General features: G+C 34.9%; 1 protein-coding gene across 5 annotated transcripts in view; it reads left to right on the plus strand.

The window, feature by feature from the left end:
- Positions 1-25,846, plus strand: part of FCHO2 (FCH and mu domain containing endocytic adaptor 2) — a 91,774-nt gene that overhangs the window by 15,721 nt on the left and 50,207 nt on the right. For all 5 annotated transcript variants that reach the window (XM_069881128.1, XM_069881124.1, XM_069881125.1 and 2 more), the window contains exons 3-8: positions 607-681; positions 2,001-2,142; positions 2,233-2,385; positions 6,391-6,495; positions 12,412-12,510; positions 13,615-13,711. In XM_069881128.1, coding sequence (XP_069737229.1) covers positions 607-681; positions 2,001-2,142; positions 2,233-2,385; positions 6,391-6,495; positions 12,412-12,510; positions 13,615-13,711 — 671 coding nt within the window. The remainder of the gene's footprint in view (positions 1-606; positions 682-2,000; positions 2,143-2,232; positions 2,386-6,390; positions 6,496-12,411; positions 12,511-13,614; positions 13,712-25,846) is intronic.

A 25,846-nucleotide genomic window follows, 5' to 3' on the forward strand; every position in this document is an offset into this window, starting at 1 on the left:
GAGGTTATCCAAAATAAGTTAGAATGTATTGAGACAACGTTCTTTAAACATGAATATAAACAGTGGAAAACAATACTTTTGGATGTTATTTTACTGTTTTCCAAACTCAAGTATTACTATGCAAAGAACTTAAACAAAGAAAACCAAATCCCTCTCCAAAAAAGAGTAGACAAGACTCCATTTTATTTAATGTGGTTGCTTGGTAGCATTCATTTTTGTTATTTTAATGTTTTTGTTACATACATATTCAGTTTTGTTGTTTTGTAAATCTCAGGTGTTTAGGCAGTGCTAGGTAGGTGATTGTTACGTCCCTTTGTTCTGACTGTTCTTAAAGAATGTTAAAGACAGAAGAAAACAGCAGAGAAGGAAAGAATTGCCTTTTTCAAGTCAAAGTCCCTAGTTTTTACTTGTTTCTGTTCAGTGCAACTTTCTATGAGAGAGTTCTTAGATGTTTTTTAAATACACTACTGTGATTTCTTATATTAAAATGGAGCAATTCACTGCTAAAGTAAAATGTCCTTTGTTTTGCAGCTTTAGAATGCATACTCATCTGTCTTCAAATATCTTCAACTTTTTGATTATGCTTTTGGTGGCTTTCTTTGACAGGGCTACAATAGAGGAGGCATATTCAAGGTCAATGACAAAACTAGCCAAATCCGCAAGCAATTACACACAACTTGGGTAAGTTGTATATAAAAGAGAAATAATTAACTGCATACATGTTAAAAGTCAAATTTGATTCTGAATATTTTATTTTTGGTATTGAAGATAGCATAACTTCACTATCTCTTAAAAATGATTGTTAGTTCTTCGGCAGCCATGCAAAGTATCATGCAGCTATGCCAAAAACAAAAGATGGAAGAGTTCTTTATTCACAGTTTAAAAAGAAACATAACCCAGACATGGAGGAACTGTTTGTTCCTCTGTTTAAGGTTGAGTTCTTTTCAGACATAATAAAGAATGTAACTTTCTATTCTGTACTTCCAGGCCTATGGTAATTATTCTGAAGAGAGGACATATGGTCCACAAATGTGGCAGTAAATTTATTTATATTATTCCTGCTTTCTGGAGTGTTATCTCTGTCCTCAGAGATATTAAGAATGAGACTTTTCAGTACATTTGTTACATAGTTTTAATTAAAATTTTATACACAGAGTATGTCTTTAAAAACCAGAATGATTAATGTGTGGGTTTTTTTCATTAGAAGGTTTATGCTAACAGCTCAGATTTTTAGCTAAGGCTAGAATTTTTTTTTTTTGGTAGTAGTCGCAGCTGGAAATGTGGGGAGATTTTGTCAGAGGATAATTTGATAACAGTTGTTGATGCTCTCTAAAGGTTCTGTATCTGCATGTTAGTTTGAACATCAGTGCTTTCAAGGCTATGTGTAATACAGCAGCACTACCCAGAAAGCTGAGGTAGCAGCGTACCCTTAGAATAGCTGTAGAAGCCCATTCAGTATAGAAATCTGATGAATGACCTGTCTCCCACCTTCCTTCATCATATGGTTCATCTCTTGTTGATCACAAAATCCCTTTTATTGGCAGACAATCTTTGCCAATATCTTTTTCCTGTGTCTTGTGGCTGTAATGGTGTAAGACAACTAGAAACTTAACTAACCAAGTAATTTCTGATTTCTTTACACAGTTCAAGTATACACACTAATATACTTCTACATGTTAAATTATTTTGAGCTGCTCTTGCATCATCTTTAGGAATATCGCTTGTCATTATTGTGTGTTGATAGAAAAGATTGAGTGAACTTTGCTGTGTTTTACTCATTGGAGTCAATATAGGTAAAACATAAAATGTGGAAAAGTTAGTAGATAGGATTCCAAGTACATTTGAAATATATTTAATAAAATCTATAGTAGGTGTTGAGGGGCCTTGTTTTAGTTTTAGGAACAGAACTGAACTCCTGTGTACTTATCAATTACACTTCTTAGCACTATTAAAAAGGTAAAAATCCAGATGAGAATTACATATTGTTTTCCTCAATCTAGGACATTTGCACCAGTTTGGGATGTTTTCAAAACCTCAACAGAAAAACTAGCAGGCTGCCACTTGGATCTTGTGCGGAGATTACAAGAGCTAATAAAAGAAGTTCACAAGTATGGAGATGAACAAATCAAAGCTTATAAGAAGGTCATTGATTTTTTTTCTTATGCATGTCCAATGACTTTTTAACATTAAAATTAAAATAGTTTGTTTTGACAACTATGTGATATTTGGCAGACTAAAGAAGAAGTTTCAGGAACACTGGAAGCAGTGCAAAATATTCAAAGTATCACTCAGGCCTTACAGAAATCAAAGGAAAACTACAATGCTAAGTGTGTCGAACAAGAACGTTTGAAAAAGGAAGGAGCAACACAGAGAGAAGTTGATAAGGTAGTTCTGTGACGTTTTACTTTAATTAATCTTGTGGTCAATTAGTAATACAGTCACCTTGTATTAGTAAGTGAAATGCTCAGAAAAGGCTAGAAGTAGTTAAAAGCAGTAGTTGTGGCTATTTCATACTGTGCAGGTCTTTTTGAATACCTAGATATGTTTTGTTTAGAGTTACTTCCTTATCTGTTTTAACTGCACTACAGTTCTAATTCTTTATCTTGTAAACACCTACGTCATATAATCATTTTGTTTAGTGGCTTTTACAGAATTTGTGTATAATTGTTCCAGCATCTATTATGTTTTTGCTGGATTTCCTTAGACAAATATGCAAACATTCAGTGCTTGTTAGTGAATTAGGAGTAGGAGGTTTTGTGTTGTTCCTTCAGTGAGATAAAGTAATTAATTACACAAGTATTTGAAGTCTGTTCTATAAGAAGAAAAATAAGTTAACATCACTTTTGGTACTAATTTAAAAGGTTCCAGTTCCATAGACAAAAAGCCCATAGGGTGAGCATCTTGTTGTTTGTTTAGTACTGTCCTTGAGTCTTGGGGGAGTTTGGTCTATTCATGGAATCACAGAAGGGATGAGTTTGGAAAGGACCTCTAGAAGTCATCCTGTCCAGCTCTGCTGTCTGGGCAGGACTGCCTAGAACTGGTTGTCCAAGACCATGTTCAGATGGCTTTGGAAGATTGCCAAGGATGATCTCCTTGGAGAGTCTCTTGGCAGACTGTTTCATTCCTCAGTTTTCCTCACAGGAAAAAAAGTGTTTCCTGATGTTCAGAGGGAATCTCCTGTGGTTGTGCCTATTGCCTCTTGTCCTGTCACTGGGCACCACTGGAAAGAGCCTGGCTCTGTCTTCTGTGTACCCTTCCTTCAGGTATTTATATCTACTGATAAGGTCCTCCCCTAAGCCTTGTCTTCTCTTGGCTGAAGTCCCAGCTCTCTCAGCCTTTTCTTATAGAAGAGATACTCTAGACCTTTTGTCAGATTCATCGCCCTTTAATGGACTATATTAATTAAATGGGCAACTCGGAACTTGACACAGCACTCCTGGTGTGGCCTCACCAGTACTGAGTAGAGGGGAAGGATCACCTCCATTGACCTGCTGACATCACTGTGACTTTTTCCTGTTTTCAGGAAACTAAGTAGTAAAGGAAAGAGGTCATGTTTCCCTATCTCTAATAATGCCTTCTCTTTTTAAATCTGCATATTTCCTTTTCAGTTACCAGATTTGTTTAGGACTCTGTTCTTGTTAGAATGGTCGTAGTGTCTTTTGTGCTGCCGTCTGGATAGAGCAGATAGAGTTGGTTATTGTCTTTTCACTGATGAACCAAAGTGATCCTGTTGACTATGTTCTGATCGTTTTTTCTTTTCTAAAAATTTACATTTTTTTTTTCCCTAATGTCTGTCTCAAATGACAAGTCAGTGTTGGATTTTAGACATGAATCAGGAATATGTGGGTTGGCAGATTTTTCCTGCCAGTATGTTCACGGTATATTTTTCTGAATTCTTGTGATTGAAACTTTTCAGTAGGAAAAGTTAACTTGATGGAAGACTTGTTTTTAAGATGTAACAGGGAAAAAGAGGAAACACTACAGAATGAAGGCCATTCTATACTGTTTTATGCATCTTCCCTAGATACTTGTGTTTGAACAATTTGGCCATAGTGAATGCTCTGCAAGTACCTAAAAAATATTTCCAGTGGGAGTATGTAGCTGTGACAACCACATCTCTTCAGTCATATGTCTATTCAAGTTTACACTTGTAGTTTCAGAAAGGTGGTCACAAAGATTGTATTCATTTATTTTTCCTCTGGCAGGTAGTAGGTTTATTACTTGCAGTGCAACATGAAAATGTTTTATTTCAAAATTGCAGAATAACTACTTTATCAGGAGCAAGGGATCAGCACTAATACTTTAAGAGTTTATCATGGAGCTAAATATTTGTAGAAATACTTTATTGAAAACTTTGAGGAGGTATCTGAAAGCTTGCAATTTCCATTGCAGCTGAAAGTTAGTGTTAACTTGTGTAATAGTTTCCTGTTGTTCTCTGACATGCGAACTTCTCTATTTATGGTGACTTGACAAAAAAAAATCTTAAGTGATCTGTATTCTTTCACTTGCTTTAAACCTGCTTAACAGATTTCTAGCAATTGCTGTGCCTGAGAATAGACACAGCCTGTTTTCAGAAAAGGTTACTAATTAATCATACAGTGTTCACGTGTTTTGTTATTTTGTCTGTCCTGCTGAGTAATTGTTTTTTTGTACAAGCTCTTCAGCATGTAAGACTCAGATTCTGCGCATTGTTAAACATGATTACAAGGGACAGAGAATGTTCTGGTTTTGACGAAATCCCATATATATGGGTTTAAATGACGTAATACTTTACAAAACTTATTTTTTAAATCTTTTAACTTTAACATTGAAAAGGAAGGAAATGTCAAGTTTGGAATCATCTTATTGCAAAACAGTATTAATTATTTTTAAAACCAACTGTTTGTACCCCACCTTTCTCTTCCAGTGTAGTAACTGGCATTTGGAAAAAGACAGGACTATTTTCTTCTTGGCAGTTCTGTGTGAATGTGCAAGAGTGAGAATCATGAAGTAAAATCTAAGACAAGTAGCTAATAAGCTTGATACGACCTGTCATGCTGTCTTTTTAATGCCTGAAGGATCCATTGTTCATACAGTCAAGGGTTTAGAAGACTGTGTGACTAAGAGTTGCTTAAGCTTTCTTTGTAACTGGAAAAATGAAACTATGTCTTTGGTTCCTCTACCTTTGAAGTCTGGGTTGATGTTTCTTCAGGTGAGCAAGTGCTAACGCTATACTCTTACTCGTGATTTTCAGTTATTTTTCTCTTGGAAATTGCTGAATATAACTCTCTCTTTTCCAGAGGGCATCTTTGCATTAATTAATCTGGAAGTTATAGATAGTGGTCAGCTTTACAAGTCATTGAAAGTGAGATATAGTGTCTGGTTTTACTGTGGGACAGGTAAAGTTAATTTGAAAGAGAGGAGGAAAGCTGTTTATAACTAGAACAAATGACACATACAGAGCTGTCTTTATTGATGTCATTAATAGTTCAGAAATACTTGTGAGTTACAACTGATGGGAAATTTCAGTGAGATAAAATAGGCATGTTGAACAAAGAATAAAAAAAAGCCGATGTTCAAGACGCTTTTTATTTTCATTGGCTTTTAACTTGCAAATAGCAAGGTTTGAAAAACTGTCTCAAGTATCATGCTGTAAAATTTGAAAATAATTTTTTTCTTTACCACAAGCAATCATTCTGTTGAGTTTTGTTCTCCATGTAATATCAAGATTCTCTTGCGCTTTGTCTTTCAAGAATAATAACTCCAAGAAAGATGATTTTGGTTTATTAGCAACAAGTAATGGAGGGGGGAAAAATCAATAAATTATACAGCAAAAAAGGGCTATTATAAACAACACTGAGATGCATAAATCTGACCGTCAGTATGTTCTGCATTAAATTAACTTTCAAATATCTCTTAATCTTAAAATTTCCGTTGATGCAACACCTATGATTTTGAATTTTTTCTTTCCTTTCTAACAGAGAATTGTACCTTCTTGGTGTTTTTAATTCATTGACTCTTTCAGAATTGCACAGATAACCATTTGCTTTGTATTTCAGTCCTGCTTTCTTCCTGTTTTTCTGTTGCAGGTCTAAATATTAGCTACTTAGTTAACTTCAGAAATACTAACTTTATTACAAAATAAGCATATTATAAATTATACACTGCTGGTAAGAGGAATGAGGTGATGGCTTTGTTACCTTTTTATATGGTTTATGTATAGCTTTAAATAGAAATCCCTAATGTCTTGAATCTGAGTTATTTGGTGATGAAATTTTGTTATGCCACTTCACTGTTTTGATATGCCCCTTAATATTTTTTTTAATAGAACATTCTAGGCTTTCTTTAATTAGTGACTTTAAAAACCTTGGATCAGATTGTGTTTGACACTTTTTTTGTACTGCTCTACAGGCAGCAGTTAAATCAAAAAAAGCTACAGATACCTATAAACTATATGTGGAGAAATATGCTGCATTTAAAACTGATTTTGAGCAGAAAATGACAGAAACTGCACAGGTGAGTGTTATATTAAATGTGTTATCTTTAGAATAGATTAATTTGTTTTATTTAATCTCTGAAGATAGCTGGAATCAAAGCTATTGAACAATTGGTTCAAGACAGAATGATGTCATTTGGAAATAGATATGAACAACAATGTCAGAACTCATGTGTTTTAAAGGCAGACACTGCGTGTTGTAGTGTCATTGCTCTTGAATGACAGTTGAACTCTAGCACTCTAGAAAGACCTTTAGAGGAGATTTTTAGAAATAAAACAAACCTAAATTCTGGAAGTATTGTAGATGCATTGTAATCATGTGGGAAATCCTATGAACTGCTGGATGCTCAGAACTCATTCATGGGAGTTATAATGCTGGGATCTATCATGTTTTTTCATTATTGTTACAGCAAAACACTTCTGTTACAGCAAAACACTTCTGTTGCAGCTTGGTAAAATGCGTTCCTTTGGTTTACCTGAAGTTGTGAAAGGTCCTTACTTCTCTTCCAGTTTCTGGGATTTTTTTTAAACACTTTTAATCTGTATTCCAGAGGATATCCTATTCTCTCTATGACTGCACATGCTGCTTCTTGTTATGTTTTAAAGTTTATGTTTCAACTCTATTGATAGCAGACTTTTTTACAGTACCCCAGATTTCAAAAATCCAACTTAGTAATTTCTGCTTTTAGTAATAATAGTTAGTTGAGGAATGGTTGGCATTAATTTTTATATGTTTCTGTGTTTAGTTAAGCTTTTATGAAATAGGTATTTTCATTTTGGCTGAAAATTCTTTCCTCCTTTTATTAGTTTCAGAGATTAATATTTAGGCACAGATGGACTTATTAGGGAGATACAGTTGTATTTTTAGTGTTAGGGCTTTCTTTAACTTCTTGGAAGTCAAGATTTCACAGCATGGGGATTGTGTAGGCTGACATGTAAAGAGCTGCCCTGTCCTAAACTGCAACTGCTCTCCTTCTTCGAGAACTCTGTTAGAATGTAATCTGTTTCGTCTTTGAACAGATACTCAACACAGCTGTTAGAGAAAGGATACCACTTACATCACATACTAGAACTCTTCCCTCCTACCCCTTAGTGGAGGCATTTGCAACAAAGTGCTCAGGCATGCTACTGCAAATAGGAGTCCTGACAATCCTTCCTTGAAGAGTTTGTGGAGGGCATCTTTTTGTGCAGTATCCTGACATAGTTCTAGTTGAAGGAGCTGTACTCCTTATGCTTTTTAGTTTGAATTAAATTACATAAATATATACATTAGTTTTCTTTCCTTTTTTAAAAAAATGTGAATTTAAGTATTTATTTTTTATTTTATGTTTTTGGTGGAGTATAAAACAGTGATGATTGCAGTTACTCTGTGGTATCAAAAGACTTTATTAAAAATAAAAGTTCAACAAGAAAATGCATGGTTACTGTGGTTTAAGATGTATGACCTGTTGTACTTTTCTCTCATCTCTGATACATGAAGCTATGTTTTCAATATATGTTTTAAGTTAGTGTTACTGTCAAAAAGTAGCAGTTGTCCTGTTTCTGTATTTCTTCCTTTGTCAAGTATTTGTGTGAGGAACTACCCTGTAGAACTAATCCAGCTGTAACTCATGTCTGAAGGAAGGTTGGCTTTAAAGACATGCAGTCTAGTTTATTAAGAGATCACACAAGTGTTTGTGCTGGAATAAAGGTAGCGACAATGTGGTAGCAAGAGTAGAAAATTGCATCTTTAAGCTGGTTTAACATGTGACACTGGCCTGGATGCACTTGCATATGTGTCCACCTTACACATCTACATCTGTTGACTTGGCATTGTGTGTCTAATACTGTAATTTGAAATATTTGCATATCAGTTATCCCTGGGGAATTTGAATAGGATTAGGATTGGAAATGGCCTGTGGGATTACAATCACTTCAGAATTTGGGGACTAGGCCTTCTTTTTAAATTTGACCAATATGTATCTGAAAACAATTGTAGGAAACAAATGTAATATAAAAACTACAAAGTAATCACTCAAGTGTAATATTCCTCCTGGAGATTTCCTAGAAGTAAGAGTAGGTGGAATCAAACTCACAGGTTAACACAGACACGCTGCTGCTATACAAAATGGTAACTTTTTTGTCATGTTCCTGTTAATGTAACTATTGTATTTGCTCAGTAAGATTCCAGTTACTCCATTATTGTGTGGTTTGTATAAATTGCAGGGAAGCCTGACTTTTTCTGTAGATCTCACCTTTTGCTACAAGGAAATCAAGTAATACAAGAAGAAAATACTGAACTGTTCCATGTATTTGCCTCAAGTCATATAACTGTGATTTTTCTGGATCAAGAACTTGCTGCTCTCTTTCTTATTTACCTTACTCTGGAAGTTATTGAACCCTCACTGAAATAGGTTCTGTGAATAATTCTGACCCTCTGCAAAGCAAGTTCAGTCAGATTCCTTTAAATCTTTATTTAGTCTCACAAAAACTGTCTGCTGTCTGTTCCCTTACAAGAAAGGGACTGAGTTTATAGCAGTTGACTTGTTGCTCTCTGGAACAATAAGAGAAAATCTAGTAAATATGGCCTTAATAAGTTGCACTTGCTAAATTGCACTGTAAACTTGTCTCAGTGAGCAAGAAAGCTGTAAGTAATGACAATGAGTTCTTCATTAGAACTGGCAGAAGATAAAAGTGAAGGGTATTTGAAATGGGATTTATTGTCAGTGAATTTTGAAGGAAAATGTAGGGGCTTTAAGCAAGCAAACTATCTGGATTTTCATTATGTACTAAAGCAAAAAATAATTACCCATTTGAACAATCCATTCCAACAAAAGAATGAGAAAAGTAACTGCTTATTTTTTATGTAGAGACAGAATGTGAAGGTGCTCTTCATTCAGTTTTCTTATCTACCTAGTAAGGTAGATATTAGATATTTAAACCAGGTTGAGATGTAGAGAGAGAGAGAAATAAAATCTTGTTACTGTATTAGATGTTAAAAATACAGCTGGAAAAACCTAATCATGCTTTTGGGATGCTTCAGTTTTTGAGATTTGTTTTTTTGGGGGAGGGAGGGCAGTTAGGATCTGTTTGGATTGGGTTGGGACTTCTTGCCAGCACAGAAGTAGTATAAAGTTACCTTTTACTACAAACCACACTCCTTTGAATGTTCTTAGTTCCTTAATGGCAACAACCCTTTTAAAATTTAAGTTTTCACTTAATGTGATATTGGACACCTGAAAACTTTCTGTACTTGTCCACACTGGAAATGAAAATTACTATTCTGCCAGTGTAAGTCATATCTTTGAAATCTGTTTGAAGTATTATCATGTAGCTGCATCTACAGTTTTGTTGCATCTTCCAAGGTGATGCGGTAGGAAAAATAACACCCATGAATATGTGGAAGCCCATTAATATGGGAAGCACACTCTAGATAATATTATATTGCATGTAACTTGCAATATACTAGTTCTGAAAACAAAATCAATGTGGAGTGTGAGCATTCTCAACCGTTTCAGTGCAAAATCTGTAGGCTTAGCTTAAGTCTGTTTTGTAGTGTTCACATACTGTTTTTCTGAGGACAAACATTTTTGATTGCTATGATGTTACTCTAGGTAATCATATACTAATGTCCTCACTTAGCTGTCCTCCTCTCTTAATTAAACTGATCTTTTTGCATAAATTTTACTTATTTTTCCTTTTCTTGTTATTTACAATCTTATCTGCAGTTATCAAAATGCAGTGAGTCATCATACATAATTTTGAGAATTGAATTTTGAAACATGCCATCTTGCTAACCTTGAGTTGCAAGTTACTGATTTCGCTGCAATAAATATGGAACGTTTTTTTTTTATTAAAGAAGTAGGAAAACGTAATTCACTCTTGTTTAGAAATTAATTTGACAAATTCCTCATGTTGAAAGATTTTTCTGAGTAAAGCTGTAGTTGTATTATGCAATTGCTATGCAGTTAACATGGTATCTTATTTGCCAGATTTTTCACCTTGCTAGAAGCATTTTTTGAAACCACTTAGCACAGTCAGTTATTGGAAAGGGTCAAATAGCTGAAAATGCTGAATTGTTACTTAGAAGTCTTCTGTCTTATCCAGAACAGAGTAGAGTTGATTTTGCATGATTTTACTATAGACCAGTCTGTATATAAATAAAATTCAAGAGTGAGTAATAATTCATCTTTTAAAAACACTGTAGAGCTTAGAGTGAACATATAGGTTTATAAAAAGGAATTATGCTTACTTAAACTGTGTACTGAGTGGAATAGCTAAAGATACTCTCTGATTTTTCATTTGTGTTGTAGATTAAAACAATAAGTGGGTTTCATTTTCTTTCATTTTCTTCTCATTAAAGAGATGTACTGAAATGAATCCATAATGTTAAATGGAGCATTCTTTCAGAACTGAAAGTAAATAATCTGGTTAATGATTATATCTGTAATATGAATTATGCGGTTGAACTATGGAACCTAGCTTTGTTCTTTGGTCAAAATCTTTCTATTATGTACTGAAAAATCCAAGGAGGCTCTACTTCAAACACTTTTAATTATGAAACAATAAACAAGAAAAAGGGAAACAACTGGGGGAATGAGATTCTTGCCAGTGACATAAGAAACCAAAAAAAAAAATCTGAATGACTAGTTTGTTTTGATATGCATTATAGAGAAGAGTTTAAAGGAGACTGGTACATCTGTTTTGCAGAGTTTTATGGGAAGCTGAAACTGAACATGAAGGAAACAACATTGGCATAATCTCAAAAGTTGATTGCTTGTTTTGGTTAAAATGAGGTAGTGGAAACAGGCACACATTGGAAGGACATGTTGCATACGTGTTTCGACACCCTGATGGTAACTGAGAATCTTGTAGGGGTGGATGATTGATTGTTTTGAAAGAAAATAATACAGTTTTTGAAAGAAAATAATACAGGTTTTACAATAAGGCAATCATTAAAAGAAGTAACATCATAGAGTAGGCTATGAAGGATGACTATATCCTCTGTAACTAAGAAGGTGGCTCCTGGAGAAGAAAAAATATTAATCTGCTTGATTGATGGCTAGAGAGGTATACAAGTATGGTGAAAATTAAGAGTTTAGATATTAGAGATATTTGACCTATCTGTATGAAGTAGTGTTTGTGAATTAGAGTCGTAGGAGGTGTGAAATGTGGAGGTGGTCTTCAGAGAACCGTGTACAAATTGGAGAGATGGTTAAGTTGTGCTCCAGAGTTTGGACACAGTTGAAAGGGTGGTTACAGAAATAGGAAGATAACTAGGAGAGAGCAGGAGTAAACAAAGATTTCAAGACAATGTTGGTTCACTGTTGGAGAGGATGTGGATATTTTTAGTTCTGATTTTTGGCTAGAGAAGGATGAAAACATTGGACATGATTTTAAAATGGTGGTCAGTTGGAAGTCTGTGTAAAATGGAACAAAATGCAAAGATTATATACAGTGAGTTTAAAGATCAAACAAAAGGAATAATATTTAAATAAGCAAAAGATCTAGATTTAACTAGGAAAAAAGAAAGCATTTTCCATATTGAGATCAGGAAGAGAGTGTGCCAAGAAGGGAGTGCAAACATTGATCCAGAAATAATATTTCTGGGTTTAGATCAAAAAAATAAGTAATGGAGAAAAGAGATTTTTTTTTTCTTTAAACACCTTGTGACCCTATTTTATTTTGGTAGAAATGGAGCAGATATTATTTTAAAATCAAGGTAGAGGAAAGAGTAAGTAAGTATATTGGACAGTGGTTCTAAAAGGATATATCGTATTTCAAAGTACTTTATCTCATAGCTCTGTGAATTCTGCATCTTCCTTCCCTGAAGTTGTAATTACCATAATGAAGTTGTTGGGAAAAAGAAATCCCATTTAGTGTATAGAATTAAAATTTAAGGCTTAATATTTCAATAAATATTTTCATTCTGATTAATTGCTTGTATTGGTTTACAGAAATTTCAAGACATTGAAGAAACACATCTTCTTCGTATGAAGGAAATTATAGAATCATTTTCAAATACCATAAAAGAAATTCATTTACAAATAGGAGAGGTAATTTTTATATTATCATTTGTTTGTTTGGATTATGCTATGTGTTTTTCTTAACTGTTAAATGGAAAATTTCTTACTATGTTTGTGGTAATCACGTCTTTCAAATGATGGTAAATTCAACATAAGCTCAAATTTTTATGGCTTCCTGTTGCATTTATAATTGCAGTATCACAAATCTTACAGAGGAAGTCTGAATAAGTTTTATCTTAACAGAAAATAAAATGTTTAGACAATTGGAAGAATTTTTTAGTATATTTCCATGTTCTGTATCCTAGATACTAAATTAGCACTCATTTCACAAATAATTGGGATACTTGTGCTTTTCCTTGATTAAAACTTAAAATTGTCTCGCTCTGAAAAGTTTCCAAATGTTTTATATGCTTACATTTAGCAAGTAAAAGGTCTTCAGTAACAGGAGCTTTTATAGTATGTTTTCTTTAGATGTAAGTTGATTTAACTACTAAAACGTTTAAGTAGTCCTTAATTTTTAGATGTTTTGAAGTGTAGTTTTATTTGTGTACACTTGATTTGAGTCACTATTTTCCTCGATTCTGAGTTTTTTTGATGGTCACAGGGGTCATGCTATTTATTTCTAAAGTGTATACATACTGCCTTGTAGGAAAAACTTATTAACGACATAGTTATTTCTTTGTCAAACCAAAAACATTACAACAGTAATGCTTTTGCTCAAGCAGGTGGGAGTTCTGATAATGAAGTTTTAACAGTTCACACCCTTAACTGGTGCTGGCTTAAGAGGCTGCTTGTCTTCCTGGCATTGAAGTGGGACATGTTGCTGACAAATTCAGAAAATTATATATACACAAGTCATTTAGATGGAAGACATGGATGTAAATCCTAGACCTGTCATCAAGCATTCCTAGTTTGTATCTGTATTGTATATGCATTTCCTACTACTAAAACAAAGAAGGGATTTCCTTGATAAAAGGCCTGTTAATTTCTGGAAGCCATGTAATATATTTTAGAAGGAAGTATTTTGAACCCTAACTCTGGAGAAAAACAATTTTTAAAGTAAATTATGTTCTTTCAATTACTGGTATTTAAACTCATTTTCTGTATGGTGTGGGTTGTTTGGTTTTTTTTAAGGTACATGAAGAGTTTATTAGTAACATGGCAAATACGACAGTTGAGAGCTTAATAGAGAAATTTGCTGAGTCAAAAGGAACTGGCAAGGAAAGACCTGGTAAGATTAAAAACAAGAGAGTAAGAAATGTTATTTTTAAAACTGTAGACTTCCACTTCTAATAAAAAGTCAAGCCCTGGTTCCTTAATGTATTTATAACATAGTTACAATTTAAAATTCACAGACTTTATTTGCTTTGATATTAAATGATTCACAGAAATTGATTAACACACAATTTATTATGTACGTGTAGTGTTTGCCTTCATAGAACATGACAATTTGCTCTGTGTAGGCCTGTAAGGAAAACTACTTGAACTGTTGTATCATTTTATTTGGTTACCTTACAAAATTATGCTTTTTAATGGAATGTATGTAGATAGTTCTTTATAAAGCAGCAAATTGAGCAGTAGTTTGTGAAAGTACTGCTTGTTGGGTGTTGTGTATAAAGTTTTCCTAGACTGGCATAGAAAGGCAATCTCTCACAGTACTGTGTACCTAGCATTACGGGAAAAATAGAGTTCAGTGTAATATTTCGGCATGAATACAGTCACTAAGTGTTTGAATTCAGGAATTCAGTATTTTTATATTTTTTATTTTCTTCAGCACTAAAAGTCCTGACTAGTATCTCCGTCTTCTGGTACAGAACCTCAAAGGTTTTTTTCAGACCAAGGATATACATAATAAAGTAAATTTTGAGAGTTTATATTAGATGGTTAAGTATGGTTGTTGAGTGTCTTGCAATGCCTCTGTGAGGTGTTTTTCAGTTTTGTATTCTTTCTGTGATCCACTAATACTGATATTGAAGTGGGCTGAGGTATGATTGTATGTTTTATATTTTGCAAATTTTCAGTAAAGATTAAGAAAGAAAAAGTGTGAACTTTAGGAGTTCGGCTTCAGTTGATCTGAAATCAGGACAAAGCTCGTGAAAATTCAGAGTTCAGATCTCATTAGCTGTTGCCAAGATGTCATGGCTGGGGATCTCCATCCTGTTTTTAGGATTCTGACACTCTGAATTACAAAAACACTTGCTAGCATATCCTCATGCACTGTGTACCTCAACTTATCCATGTTATTAGTGGAGGATTTTGCTAGACAGCATAGTAATCGTAAGAAAAGTAACACTTAGCTTTTTAATTTAGTGGGAGAATTTATGCACACTCTGAACTTATTTTCTGCTTTACAGGGCTCTTCAAATCTCATTTGTATTCTCTGAGGCTAAATAAAACCTTTTGTCATAGTAGATTTCATATCTTTAACACTTCAAATACCAAAGTACTCCAAGGAGAGATAGTACGTGTACTGTGGAAATGTATGCACTTTGAATTTTCTTTTACAGTTTTAAATTATTGTATTGATATCAATTTTGAAAAGCAGTTATGGTGCAGAGGGAAAGCACAGGAAAATTCAGCAGAAAGCATACAAATTCACAACAAGTTGTGCAGTGTAAAAGATAGGAGACTACAGAAATACAGAGTGCTAATGATGTTAATGGTGGTTACTGCTTCTATTATACTAATTTTGTTCACTTAGAATCATGTAGATTTGACAATTAGAAACATTTACCAGCCTTCTGAGAATGAAGTAGAAACATCCAATGTGAGAAGGACATATCTTACGTACTGAATTTTGAGAATAAAATAAAGTAAAAGGTAATGCATAACCGAGTATTTTAGTTTATTTCAGTATAGCCTAGTTATAGTTCTTCATAGCAGAATTTGCTTGCTTTCATTTCTATCTATAAAAATAAGAATTAATCTCAAATATAGTACAGAGGAGGGCTGTTTTATTGCACTGACTATAAACAATTTACAGTAGTTTTCTAGATATAGGCAGTTGTTTTCATACTCCCATCTGTGTATCTGACATTTTTCTTGGTACAACAATGCCTGTTGTAGCAGATTATGTGAGCTCCCTCTGGTGGCGAACTTCTTTCACCTGAAGTCATAATACACAGAGGCTTATAAAGTTTAATACTTTTTCTAGTACGTATAACATTTCTTGCAAGCAGTAATGTTTTGTGAGGCTTTTCTAACTTCATTTATGAACTTCTTTACAATGGCTCTTTTTTGACTGCTATCCAAATAACTTATCTGGTCAGCTTTATCACCTACTTCTCACTGAGTTTACTTCAGGTATTTTTAAAATTTTAGTTCAGGTTCTAGTTTACAATTATTAATAATACAGTATTTGTAGAAATTGTAGTCATTATTTGTTCAGTATATAAAGCTATAAGGGATGAAGGAATTGAGAGCAGCCCTGCCAAGAAGGACTTTGGCATACTGGCAGATGAAAAGCTGGACATGAGCCTGCAGTGTGAACTTGTAGCCCAGAAAACCAACTGTGTCCTAGGCTGAATCAAAGAAAGCGTGGCCAGCAGGTCAAGGGAGGTGATTCTGCTGATCTACTCTGTGATGGTGAGACTCACATGAAATACTGCTTCCAGCTCTAGAGTCTTCAGCACAGGACAGACATGGTTCGGGTCCAGAGGAGGGCCACAAAAATTGTCATAGGGATGGAACGCCCTTTCTGTGAAGAAAGGCTGAGAGAGTTGGGCTTGTTTAGCCTGGAGAAGAGAAGGGTTCTGGGACAACCTTCAGTGCTTAAAGGGGGCTTATAAGAAAGATGTGGACAATTTTTTTAGCAGGTCCTGTAGCCATAGGACAAGGGGTAACAGTTTTAAACTAGAAGAAGGTAAATTTAGACTAGTTACAAGGAAGAAATCTTCTACAACGAGGGTTGTAAAACACTGGAACAGGGTGTCCAAAGAGGTGGTAGATGCCCCATACCTGGAAGCATTCTAGGTCGAGTTGGATGGGACTCTAAGCAACCTGATCTGGTTGAAGATGTCACTGCTTATTGGAGAGGGGATTGGAGTACATGGCCTTTGAAAGTCTCTTCCAACACAAACTATTCTGTGGTTCTATGGCAGGTTCCTGCTGTTAGGTCTAATAGCAAGTTTGGTACCGTTGATTAGGGGATACTTTTGTCACTCACGTTGTCCTGCGGTGTTCATCAAAGCTTGTTGGCCACTTCTGATGAGTCAATTTTCTGTTTGTAACAAGATGTTTCTCCATGTTCTTTAGAGAATTCAAGTGACAGAATATATCTGCTGTTCTTCCACCCAAAATATATGCTACATCAATAATGGAGTTTATATCTTTTCCAAATTAATGACATATCATTGTGTTCTAGCTTTATTTACTTAATCTTATAATAATCTATTTAAAAACGGTTTGTTCCAGTATGAAAAATTGATGCTGTATGAAATAGAAACTGCTAGGAAGTACAAGCTCTTGTTCTTGCTTGATCTTATTTCTGAAATTGGCTGGATAGTATTCAGTGTGCTTGAAGACATTAGTGAATACCTGTATAGCTGTAGCTGGCCATGAATTAGTTTTAATTTTTAGCTACTGAATTACTGTGCCCTCTTCTCATATGTGGGGAACTGTGTGTGTTTGTCCCTGTGTTAGTTTTTGCCTACTACACAGTTTATCCAGAAGGTACCTTAAAGAGCAAATGAAAACTCAGCTGTGCTTTGTTGTCCAAAACAAACAGGAACAAAAACCCTATCTAGATTATTTGTTTTCATTATTTTGTTCTGGTGTTATTGTTAGTGTCTGTTGGTAATTTCTTAAGGTGTTCTTTTTAAAACAATGGATGAGGAATTAATTTTTTTTATTGTAATAGAGACAGAAATGGAAAGCCAAAATCCTTGCTGGCTCTTTAGTCCTCCAATAAAACAATGATCTGCAGATGGCAATTGTTACATGTGCTGTGCTATTATTCAGTGTAAGAGAGGCACTGGGTCATCTTTTAATTATGATTTTTTAAAATGTCATTGCTTTGTGCTAGCTTGATCCTTGTTTCATGTTCTGAGTAAGTCAGAACATGATTTGCGACTGAAACACACAAGTAGACAGAGAAGGTCTGGCAAAGAGGAATAGTCACATGCAAGTTGTCTTCTAAGTGTACCAGTAAAAATATCAAGAATTTGGGTTGTGGAAAATACAGGCCCTTAAAAATACTTAGTCTCCTTTCATTATTCATCCAATAAATCTGAAGTTTGTGGAGGTGCTAGAAGTAGTTTGTATTTTTTTAAACATTGTAAAATTAGTGCCTGCAATCTATAAGCTCTTCAGATTAAATAATACCAAAATTTGTTTACAATGTTTATTATCCACAATAGCTGTTGATCAGCCATCACTGGCTCTTGTGCATACTGTAAAGCATTTCATTTTTCTCCCCTTTGTTTTTTTAGATGTTAGGAGTAGTAGTGTAAATCCTTTTAGTCAAATTGGGCTTCCGTAGGTAAAAAGATTCAGAAAAGTACAGATGTAAAATTGGTACTACATTTGCTTCCTCCACCAAATCTAGAAACTGGCAATTTGGTCTGTAGTTGATCATTAATTATGGTTAAAAATGTTTGGTCTGTTGCCTTGGAGTTGCTGAAACCCATGTTGCTTTATTTGCCCATGCAGAAAGAAATTGTCTCAAAGCTTCTGGTAATTCCAGTCATGGGAAAGTTAAAGGTCATGGATGTCAAATGGAGACATCAATTCAGGATTATTTGTTTTATCATTTTGAAATTCTGAGAAGGGTATCATTCAGCCTAGACTTGAGAATTTTATCAGTGACTTAGGACAGCTAAAATGTCCAGGCTCCATTGCCTCACAAGGTAAAAAATATCCTGGCATCCTTTGTCAATGTGTTGTTGGTCTATGTCTGTTGTGAGGGAATGCATATGGGACTTAGGTTTCTGGAGGGTTACCACTTTTTCTATTTCTGAAGTCATAAAATATAATGATTTATTTAGGTATGGCATTCCTGATGAAAGCAATGTGGACTTTTCACAGGCTATAAAACTGTTGGTAAACCCTAATTCTTACTATTTGGATGGCAAACAAAGCAGTTTAATCTGGATTAGTTCTAAATTCGTTAGGTGCTAGCATTGCCTTTGAAACATACTGCTCATGTTTTTTCCAAAGTGAAGGCAAAAGCATTAACATGAGCTGTGCTACAACTGTGATGCTAGTGCAAATAGCTGGTGCAAATACTGTAAATGCACATTTGTGCTTACACCATATTAATATACCCATTTAGTTAGCACTTGTGATGGAGAACTACATGTTCTGTGTAATGAAGAAATGCCCAGGATGAACAGGATAGAGTAGGGGGAAAAAGGTTGAGAAGAACTGTATTACTCTTAAGAAATTTTAGAAGGACGTTAGTCCTTTCCCACAGAGTGAGAGGCAAAACAAGGGCCAGGGAATGTTGAAGCTTGCTTTGATTAAAATACTAGCTTTTTATGTGCTTGAGTAATGGACTCTGCTTTTGAGAGAAGGAATTGAAACAGTGCTGGGTGTGGCATTTTTTTCCCATGGGTTTGTTTGATAACATAATACTTTCGCATTTATGAAAATGCTTTCCTAGGACACTAAACAGGAGCAAAGTAGATGGAAGTAAACACTGAAAAGGGTTGATGCTAGTTTTTTAACAGCTCTGCATGACATCTTTGAGCTTCTTTTCCGCAAGGAAGTATAACAAAGGAAGTATTTATTTTATGTTCTTATAAATTATTTTCTGTCTATTTTCTGTAAATATTGTGAATATTTTAATGCTCCCAACACTTGTGATTAGGTGCATAAATAGCCTGAAGTGTCACAGTTTCTCAAAGCTCACTCCAGCATGTAATTCTACACAAAAGACTGACTGAGGGATGAATTTAGTTTATCAACACTGCCAGTATCCTAGGGATTAAGAAAAATACTTTCTGTAAAGGAAGGCATACCGTTGCTATGTTTCAGAGGTTAGTGGAAGAAATGAGGGGTGAATATCTTTGAGCCTGAAGCAGATAAAGAAGTATTTAAGGGTCGTGCGCTGTAGAACTCTATTTTCAGTAAGGAGCTGCAAGCTCGAGAGCTGTACCAATAAATGTATCTGAATTCCTGTCCTAGATGGCTGTTATATTTTGGATGTAAAAGTTGGATCCCTTTATAAACACCAAATCTGCCAAAGCTGATGTGGGTTTTAGGATTTCTTGTCTACCATCTTACATTTTTAATAATTACTTATACTTAAGTTGCAAATTTGTTTTAGATTATGGTTTATTTATTTTTAATTGTCTGAAGAGTTATAACTGTACTTCAAAAAGTCTCCTAAAGTAAGTACAAGACGAGTAGCATTGATGAGAATACTTTAGAAAGCATCTGTAGATACAGCAGGGCAAAAACTGGGTTTGAATGAACTTGGATGCCCAGTAAGGTTCAGTACTGTTGGGTCCTTCTGCATTTTCTTGCTACGAGCAAATAAAAGCAATTACAACCTGAGGCAAATAATTTTTCTGGGCTGTGGGACCAAAGCAATGTCCATTTCAGTAACTTCAGTAGGAAAAATATATTAATTAGGTGGCAATCGTCAGAAAATGCAGTAGTATTGAAGATAGGTGTTACTATGGTAAGAAAAAAAATTACTGAAGAGCTTTTAAGCACCTGAGAATAATGCCAAGTGTTTTTTATCCTAATAACATAAGAAGGACGTGTGCTTTAATTATATAAAGTAGCATTACCTGATATGGAATGAATATTGAGGGAATAAAGTTGAAATAAGTCCTAAAATGTGCATAAAATATTCTATCTAGTATTAGCGGTCATTAGGTTGTGTTGCACAGGGCTCTTCTTATAGTTAACTCATGATTTAATTGGCAATAATACTGCAGTGTGGCAATACGTTATACCAGGACAAACTACCATTGGACAATTTCTGCATTGAACCGACTGTCTGGTCAACTACATCTGTTTGTCATGCTCTTCAACACAAATATTTGTTTTGGCATTTGAAATTAATTCTCACTTGACTTGTATTCGACCTTGTGTGTCCATAGTGGTTCTCAGGAAGTGCAGTATCTTTTCTGCTCTGTCTTAATTACCTTTTTATTGTTGTTTTAGTTGTTACAGATCACGTGAGTGGCCTTCTGTGTAGTAATTCCATTTTAAATGATGGGTATTGATCTGTCTGCATTTTGGCAATACAAGGTACAGTGGAGTACCCCTTGACCTGTTGCCTTAATAGTGTGAGGGTAGGAAAAGCAGTCTAAGCAGTAGCTAATCCAGCTAGCTGCACGGAGCTAAGTCCAGGTTTTACCATAATAATAAAATTTCAATTTCCTATCATTTATAGTGTTTGTAATTTAAACTCTGTAATGTTGAAATGGGTTTGTTTTAAAGAGTTTTCTCTATTGGTTGCCCTTTTAGGGGGGAAGGGGTTATTTAGGAAAACAATACAAGAAATGCTGTTACTATCATTAAACTTCTTCCTAAGCTTTGGGAACTTAATTTCACACAGTCCCTCTCTGTGTTACTGTCGTGGCTGATCCAGACCTTCGGCGGATTGTGTAGTTCTCTGTCATTTTTAACAGCCTGGATGAGGAAGCACAAACATGTGTAGAAAATCCTGATCTTGTCACAAGCATTTGTCTTTGCAACCACTCACTTGGATATTATTATGGGTAATAGTATGCATATTTTGTGTCTTTAAATGCTGAAACATATTTCAACGTCAAACCTGTACTGCTTTGGGCTCCAAGTAGCTCTTTGGGCATAAATGTGGAGAAAGGAGATTTTATGGTAATCCTTAATAACACGTCCCTCGTAGTTATCCTGTGGTCTCATCTTTCTCCTCACACAGAGAAGCAGCACATGAGGAAGAATTTCATATTGACTTTCTTTGCTTATTAATGGCACGTATGGAAACGGTGCACGAATTACATTTTACAGTTGGGGTGCAGAGGTGGTTAAGCACATACACGTTTCTTCCTTCCCTCACAGAGTGAATCTTCTGTACAAGTAAATAGCATAACACTTTCAAAGCATGAAAATGTTCCCATGGAGGGGATTCTGTTTTAAGTGAAAGGAGATTTTTGTGTCTGAAAAATTCCAGATACTACTAAATGTATTATCTTCTTCTTTCTCTGTACAAAACATGTACCATTAAAAGTCTTAACCTCTGATAATTTCATGGATTTAACTTCAGAACTTCAGTAAGAAACAATACCCCTCTTGGTTTACAGGGACAAGGTGTAGCTGTTACCATGATGATTTGAAGCAGTCTTTAAAGATTAGGGCTATAATTTAACATGTTTATAGTATCTGGTGTTCCCAAACCTTAGCTGACTGTTCTTTAAGATGAAAACTGCTTAAATGTGTCTGTGCGTTTCTTTCATCCCTATACACCTGCATGACCTGCCTTCAGCAGTTGAATTATGCACCATGCAGGCAGGTATAACAATTTATTACAGATACTTAATATTTAGAGCCTGGGCTTATGAAGTTCTACTGCTTCTTAGTATTTCCCTATACACAATGATGTAGTTTTCACTAGATTTTGTTACTTTCAAACTGAATGGACAGAAAACTAAAAGTTATGAAGACTTTGTGAAAACGAAGAGTCAGGTAGAGGAGAAGGACCCAAACTATTCATGCCATGTAAGGGAAAGGCAATTGTAAGTTACTGTAGTGAGAGTAGACAGCTGCATGTGTGTATGGATGTTGGCCACCCACTTCCCTGTGGATAGTTGAAACCCATCTATGTTGTACATCCTGTTGTTTATGCAGCCAGAAGGGAAATGTAGTGAAGTTGAAGTAAAGAGTGGGTGGAGAATAGAGAATAATGAGAAGAGGGGCTGGAATTTGTGGGTAGGATGGTGCTTAGAGGAACATTGTGTTCTGGGGATTGGTGTATTAGCCAACATTAATTTTGCTGCTCACAGATCTCATGTTTTCATACATTGCAACTGAAATGTCCACTGTTGTCATCTTCAGGTCTTGCAGGCTAGTTGGATCTCTTAACTTTCTTTGCCTTGGGCATGTGTTTAATGTCTCTTGTTATATTCTTGTGTTATCTGAATGATAAAATATATTTTCTTTGTAATTGAAGGTGTTTTCCACCTATTAAATTTTGAGAAAAAAATCTTCTCTCTCCTTGGTGCTTATTAACTTCTTAATTGTTAATTATTATTTTAAAGCTACTTGGATTATGGTCCTTTTCTGCTTTGTTTTGCTCTGTAAGCCACATGGATAGACTGCCCCTTGAGATATACAAGTGTGCTGCTTGTATTCATGGAACTTGTACCCACAGTACCAGAAGAGCCTGAGGTGGCGAATGTTTTCTTTGATACACTCAACTGAGTTGCAGTGCTGGAAGTCTAGTAATAGAGTAGAATCTATTGCTTGTTTAATGGATGCTTTCTTTGTATGTTAATTTCTTCATCTAAAAAAAGGCTTTCCTTGGAAGTGCTACTTATGTTACTACTGATAATTAAGTTACTTATGCTGCCACTACCAGCTCTTCTTTTTCATTTTCAAAACAAGTACAATCACCATGCTATAGTTTTCTTTTTTTCAATGTGAATTTTTTAAAAAGGTTTTCAGTCAAGTCTTATGCATCTCTAGAGGCAACATATCAGCTAGGCTGATATCTAAGCCTGAGGATGTAACAAACAATGGTCGGAAATTCAGTGATTACTGTGGTGGAACTGTGTATTTGTAGAATTAGGTTAAAGGGTACGGTTTTATCAGTATTATTTTAATATTTTCTTTCAGAATGGCCTATTAACCTGCCAGTTCTATTTTCTGTCCCTTTTCCTCTTTTTGGGAAAGTAGAGCTGACTGAATCCACAAACTAATGTTTGCTTATGGCAGTCTACCAGTGGAGTAATAAATGTATCACATATGTTATCTACCTCAAAGATCGTAATGTCCATCCATCTTTAGTCCGCATTCCAAATAAGCTACGCTAGAGTTTGAGTTTGTTTCTTCTATTGCTTCTATTGTCTAGAATTAAGACATCCTTTTGCAGGGAAAAATAGAATTATTTTTATCTTTTTATAAAATCACTACTGGCAATAAAATGTACAAGTTAGTGTTACAAACAGTAGTGTTGAGAAAATATGTTTTGATTTCCTGGCTTCTAAATTTCAAAGCTTGAAATTTTTTTTATAAACATGTCACAGGATCAGATGATAGTAGGAAAAAAATTGCTTATATGTTTGTGTACATACAAAATTGACCTTTGTGATGCAGCTTAACATCTAAACACTAAAAGCACTCATTTGTTTTGACAGCAGAATTAATTGAGGCTAAAACAGTCGAAATTCCACTTGTATCAAGCTGTTCATTAGGAATTGCTGTCTGGCTTTAGTGCTGTCAGAAAAATAACCTGTTCTGCTATGATTAAATAGCAGAATGATGGTCGGTCCACTGAATTTGAGAGAGAGGTTGAATAAACTTTCTACTGCGGAAACAATTCAGAAGTGACACGCTGCAAGGGGGGTCAGAATGTGCATTGATATCCAGCTGAGCTGTCAACTGGCACTGAGCCAGGCACGCAAAGCTTTGCCATTTGAAGCAGCATGTGAAGCATATGCAGTTTAAAAAAAATTGTCCTCCTTTCATGCATGATTTACACTCAAAGAGGCAAACTTTTGTTTTTATCAAAAACAAGAATATGGTTTGTTATTGTATTTGTAACTACAAGTACAGATTTACCAAGTTTTTTCACAAGCTTTTGCTTGAAACAGATAGGTTAATGTTTATATGTGTGCATGCGTGTGTGTAAACTGATTCCTCATGATGGGGGGAGGGGCAGATATTTTTCTTTTGAGTATCTGAGTGTTTCTCATTATTGAAAATTAAATGTAATTAATACAACTATATGCTTGGATAGGATAATTTTTCCTTCTGTCATACCCCCTTTAAAGGAGACAGTTTCCAAAGCAAATGTAAGTGCAAAGCAGTTTTTAGTTGATTTGTTGACTTCTTGATTTGTTTACCTTTTTAGCTCCACAGGATTTTCCAGTTCATTGATATACTTACTGAGAGCTCTTTTTCAGGGTATGACATAATATTATGTTTTCCTTCCTAGTAATAGTAGTTGGCTTTTGAATTTGCCGTGCTTGTTTAAGAATCCAAACAGTAAAACTATTTTTTTTCCCCTTTGTTGAGGGATTGTTTTGACCTTAGCAAAACATTCTCCTGATGTATCCTTTCCAGTTTTATGTAAGAAGTTATACAGATAGGTTAAAAAACCTGCCTTTAGATTTTCTCAAGATAGGCTTTGTAACTCTTTGCAAGGCAGTTGTTAACAACAAACTTGACTGTCTTCAAGATTATTTATGTAACTTTGTAGATAAATTAACTAGCAGGTGAAAGGTTGCTATTTATAAACTTTGTTCTCTAGTTGCCTTCTGATAGTCTGAAAATACTGTTCCCATAGACATAGGCTAAATATTGGACAGATGATGTAATATTATTTAGAGCACAATTATATTTTCTTCATTCATCTTTGAATAAGATCTCTCCTTACTGCTATCTGTCCATTTTGCTGCTTAATGTCGTAGAAGCCTACATGCCTTTTGTAATAAGAAAAATAGTATGTGTTTTTTCTGAACAGTGTGGGACATATACCCCAATATGCAGTCTCATCAGTGCTTAATTTATACCACTGTAACTTTTTTTACGTTGTCAGATTAATTAAAATAAAAAATTTCCATGTATTCACATTACCTTTTGCTTTTTGTGTTCTAGCAAACCAAAGCTACCTTACTATCAAGAGCCTAAGAACTGACCCTCTCCTGATTTATTTGCTTTAGTCTCTTGTCAAATAGCAGCTGTCTGCTTCCATGTGTGTGTCAAAATCACCATCCGTTTGCCTTTTCTTCGTGTCCAAATCAGGCTGGTAGAACGCTGTGAGCTGCAGCAGCTTGCCTTGGAATATGCTTTAGAACAACAGTGGGAATGTTTATGTATAATTAGAAGAGCCTACTGATTTTTTGATACCTGCTTCCTTTGTAGAGTATTGAATTCTCCTTAGCATCATGATAGCTAGATATGTATCCTTAAGTGACTGAAATCCCACCAGCTAGTCACATTAATTTCTAATTACAATGGCTAACCTTCATTTTTTACTGTATTATTTATTTCTATTCAGTGTGCGTACAGTAAGAAAATACTTTCAAGTCTATGAACATGTATTTGAAATGCTTAAGCCATAGTGACCATTCCATGGATCAATGTAACAACAGACAGACCAGATTGTAGAAAAGTTAGCTTAAGCCTGAAATGATCCATGCTTAATGCACCAGAACATTAATTCAGAGACGTTTGCAAGCCTTGGACTAGATCTCAGATGTAACTTTTACTT

Source organism: Phaenicophaeus curvirostris, chromosome Z (assembly GCF_032191515.1).
Source record: "Phaenicophaeus curvirostris isolate KB17595 chromosome Z, BPBGC_Pcur_1.0, whole genome shotgun sequence".
NCBI lineage: Eukaryota > Metazoa > Chordata > Aves > Cuculiformes > Cuculidae > Phaenicophaeus > Phaenicophaeus curvirostris.